The sequence below is a fragment of the Triticum aestivum genome, chromosome 6A (assembly GCF_018294505.1).
Source record: "Triticum aestivum cultivar Chinese Spring chromosome 6A, IWGSC CS RefSeq v2.1, whole genome shotgun sequence".
NCBI classification, from domain to species: domain Eukaryota; kingdom Viridiplantae; phylum Streptophyta; class Magnoliopsida; order Poales; family Poaceae; genus Triticum; species Triticum aestivum.
The window spans coordinates 136,950,011-136,954,552 of record NC_057809.1 but is presented as its reverse complement, the minus strand read 5'-3'; the positions used below and the strand labels follow the sequence as shown (position 1 = coordinate 136,954,552).

Below are 4,542 nucleotides of genomic sequence, written 5' to 3'. Positions count from 1 at the left end.
GGCGTTGTTGCAGATTGACAGGGCTTAGAGAGATGGTTGTGGCGGCGACAAGCAATGGCTGTGGGGCAAGGTTGAGGGGGCTGGGGGGTGCGCAGGAGGATAAGGCGTGGCAGGCCGGCATTTGCGCACGAGGAAAAAGAAAGAGGTTGAAGATAAACAGTGCTGGGCAATCCTGACCGTTGGATGGTGGTCCAATGGCCCCAAAAAAAATCGACGAACACATTTTTTTGTTAACTGCTGAATAGGTGCACCCGAAATTCTAACATAAGCAACTTAGGTGGTTTCGATCCTTACATGATTGAACATGACTTAACCTGGAATAATTCGTTGCTCATTCCTGTGAGCACGACGGAAGATCTTGGGTATTTTATAGTCTCATGTCTTACTGTTATAAGATGTCACCGTTGCGGACATAGGACTTCAGACAGTTATCGCTGTAGTATGATAAATTGATAATGGCACCGGCACTTCCGTTTCGAAAAAAGAAAGATAATGGCACCGGCACTGAACAACTAATGAAGCTCTTTTGACACTGAGAGACAATGGCGCTGATGTAAACCAACAACTTATGTTTAGGAGGGCATCACACATTTATACGGTTTGTGCTCCTGAAACAATATTTATGAGTCGTGGAGAACGATTGAGCATGTTGAGAGAGGTTAGGGTAGGCATTGCAGACGGCTAAAACATGCTCATAATATCAATAATATCAAGAGGCCAGGGTAGACCGAACTTGACATAAGAGAAGTCCCCAAAGAAAGATCTAAAGGATTGAAATATCACCAAAGAACTAGCCATGGACAGGGGGCATGAAAGCTTGCTATCCATGTGCCAGAATCATGAGTTGGCCGCGAGATATTATGGGTTTCGCCTCTAGCCTACCCTAACTTGTTTGGGACTAAAGGTTTTGTTGTTGGTGGTGGTGCTGGACAACTATTGAGCAAATCACTGGGCTCAATCAAATTGGTAGAGAAGCAAAATTGTTCACTAGGTACGGTAGAGTTCATCATAAAATTAAATCCAATATATGAGTCTAAAAAATCTGTCAGAAATTAACTCTCACCATTAGATTGACCAATGGATAGTGGAAAGAATATATAGAGGTATCCAGACAAAAAAAATATGACTAATTCTATTACATGCATGCATGGTTGCATATAGAACAAGATGCATAGGTGAGTGTAAATGATGTCGCTCTCAAGTTCCTGATATCTGCTTTCAAGTAAGAAAAAAATCAATTTATTCATCCATAACAACAAAGCAACCAGAATCAATGAAGGCTCATAAAGGTGGTTATGACAAGTTCTTCTGTTTGTTTGTTTTTGGAGAGAGGGAAAAAAGTTCTGTATCAAGAATTCAGAAATAACTTGTATTATGTTCAAGCCATGAAGCAGTGACTTTGGTGATTATGGAAGATACCTCTGCTGCCAAGAAAAAAGCTACCCATGCGTAAGATAAATCGCACGCCACATTATCCTGATAAGCAAATTCTACCACAAGAGTTGCTCTTTAATGCTTAGAACTACACTGATAAGAACAGAACAGGCTTACAACAAACTGATTGGATCAAACTTGTTTCCTAGGTTTGGAGTTGGGCACATGTTTAAGAAACTCATTTTCATCTGGAGCTCTTGACATCACCAGGGCCGGCCCTGGGGAGGGGGAGGGGGGGCGGCCGCCCCGGGCCCCCAAAATTCAGGGGGCCCCTATGGCCCATGCTGCAGACGCGCGTAGGGAGCAGCAGGTCGATCGATCGATTTGTTTCCTCGGAAAAGTTAGCGAGCGAGGCAGCCAGCGGTTCGTTCACATAAAAAAGGAGAGGGATCGCGTGAAAAAAGGATCAGCGATTGATCCGATTCTGACGGTTCCCTTCCTATTCTGTTCCATCACGCAGACGCAGCCCTAGGCCGCCGACGCTCGATGCCGTACATGTATTCCAGCCTCTCAGTTGTCCCCTGGTAATTTCCTTAATAATCCGGTTATGTACGCGGCAGATTTCAATTCTGGGGATCCATCATCACGCCCCTTTGGCCTTTGCTCAGTTGATCTTCTCTCAATCCTCTGCAGACTCCAAGCGCTACACTGCTGCCGTGCTTTATAGGCAAACGCACTGAAGTTCGATCGTCAGGATTCAGGAACCGAGGTATATATTCATATAATGTTGATACAATAAATTCTATGGTTGCATAGCCGGCACCGTTCAACGATTGATCATTGATGCAACAAACTGTTTTGTTTTCAGCATTGTGTGTGTTAATCATGTCGTCTAGCAACTGGACAAATTCATCTGGTAGCCATAAAAGAAAAAGGAAGAAGGAAGTGGATAAATTGATACAATCAGAGAGCACACATATTCACAATTTTTTCAAGAAGAGTGATATTGGTGCTTCCACTGCTTTGATAAACCCAGATGACTAGTAGGTGATCGTTGCCATTCGGGAAGAGCAACAGACTAATGGGAATTCGGAAGAAGAAAATGTCGAGACCAACATCAGCGAGAACAAAGTAAGTTGCTCGGTAATTCATCAGATGCATAGGCACAATTTGCTACTGTTGATGAAATTTTCGGGCATATGAGAGAAGTACTCATCGGCCGAAAGAAGCTTTTCGAAGTTATACCAATATATCTGCTTATTGCATCTTATTTACTGTCACTGTGACGGCCACATCGGCCAAAAAAAGCTTTTCGAAGTTGAAATAATTGAAGAATTATTTGAGATCAACAATAACTCAAGAGAGATTAAATGGTTTGGCTACATTATGCATGGAGAAGAAATTAATGAATGAGATTGACATCGACCCCATCATAAGTGACTTTGCATCAAGGAGTGTTAGAAGATTTTTTTAAGGTAATTTCAGAGTATAAATTACTGGATAATCATACTGATTTTGGATGCATTTAAATGTTAAATGTTATTTGTAACGCTATATATAAGTATATTCATTGATGTTACTATGATGTGTATATTAAGGGCCCCGAGTTTTAGGTTCGCCCCGGGCCCCCAAAAACTCAGGACCGGCCCTGGACATCACTATCCTATAATTGTCCTACAAGAGCATCACATGACATCACATCAAAGCTTATTCCCTTTGGATCAAACTTGTTTCCTAGGTTTGTAGTTAAGCAAATACTTGACATTGCCAATTGTGATGCATATGAGCATTGACGATTCATTCGTTATTACTCCCCATACTATCATACGCATCGCAATTCACAATTGGCACCAGGAGCAACTTGGATGAACTACACAAATACTGAGATGAAAATAGATAAAGAAGTTGACATTGCAAAGTTCTCCTTAAGGAGAAACTTGTTTTATGCATCGTCTCCCTGCCTCTCGCTTTACAACAGCAGAAAGATCCACACAAAGCCTACTACCAGCTACGACTACAGAGGGGGAGGCTTTTCGTCGAACGGCTGACGGAACCGAACCTTTACAGCCCTGTGCAACTTCTTGATGCTGTCCCGTGCCTGGAGCTCACGATCAGCTGACGGGGACGGCCACCGTGGCGCGGCAGACGGGGCACCCCGGCGACAAGAGGAGCCACCGGTCGACGCAGGCCGCGTGGAACGCGTGGCCGCAGGCGGGCAGCGCGCGCCACCGCTCCCCGGCGCGCGCGGCGTCGAGGCAGACGGGGCAGATCCGCGGCGAGGAAGGGTCGCCGCCGCCGTCGCACGGGCAGGGCACGAAGCTGGGCAGGAGGCGGATTTTGGCGGACGGGAGGCCGACGGCGGGGGGCGGCGGCGGGGCGGAGGAGTCGGGCCGGGCGCGGTGCCGACGGCGGCCCTGCTGGCGGAAGGCGCGCGCGGCGACGAGGAGCGCGAGCATGAGGATGACCGCGGCGGCGGCGAAGAGGAGGAAGAGCACGAGCGCGGCGACCATCACGGCGCCCCGCACGCCCAAGGAGACGATGCGCGCCCCGGCGCCGGCGCACGCGGGCGCGCGTCGGCGCTTGGCGGCCTCCCGCAGGGGAGGCTCCGGCGCGGCGGAGGCCGAGGGCCTGCCGGCGGCGGGCGGAGCCATTCGCTGCGGCGGCCTTTGGCTCGGCTTGGCTCCCGGGGCGGGGTGGAATATCCGGTGGCGGTGGCGGTGGGGAGGATATTTTTGGGAACGGGAATTGGGGGAGGCACGGCACGGCACGGACCCGTTTTTAGCGCCACCGTTCGGCCGCGCTCTGGTGGCTTTTGTACGCGCACGCGCACGGTGCTTCTTCTGTTTCACTTTCACATGCCCAAACGGCAAAACTGGGCAAGCGAACATGTGAATAAACAGAATACGGCCCGCCGAGCGCAGCCGACTGATTCCACGCGCAGACCATGAGTCGAATAGAATGTTAGGTTATTTACTATATATAATATAAACAGTTTTGGGTCAAGCTTAATCTAGATTATCTTTTTTTTGCAAATCCTTAATCTAGATTATCATCATCGCAAAATTACTACTCCCGAGTAATAACATGATAAATCACATACGACGGACAAGAAACATTAGCATGTTTGCACACGGACTAAAAGCACATAACAACAGAGAGCGGGGGGGG

At 47.9% G+C, this 4,542-nt stretch overlaps 1 protein-coding gene across 1 annotated transcript; it reads right to left on the bottom strand.

Moving 5' to 3' along the window:
- Positions 1-3,235: 3,235 nt before the first annotated feature.
- LOC123130469 (RING-H2 finger protein ATL56) lies at positions 3,236-4,164 on the bottom strand. The gene has a single exon (XM_044550369.1). The coding sequence runs from the start codon at positions 4,023-4,025 to the stop codon at positions 3,486-3,488; it is 540 nt and encodes a 179-aa protein (XP_044406304.1). The 5' UTR covers positions 4,026-4,164; the 3' UTR covers positions 3,236-3,485.
- Between the last annotated feature and the right edge of the window lie 378 nt (positions 4,165-4,542).

Coding starts and splice junctions, on each gene's coding strand:
- LOC123130469 (XM_044550369.1), bottom strand. CDS start 4,025: ATGGCTCCGCCCGCCGCCGGCAGGCCCTCGGCCTCCGCCGCGCCGGAG.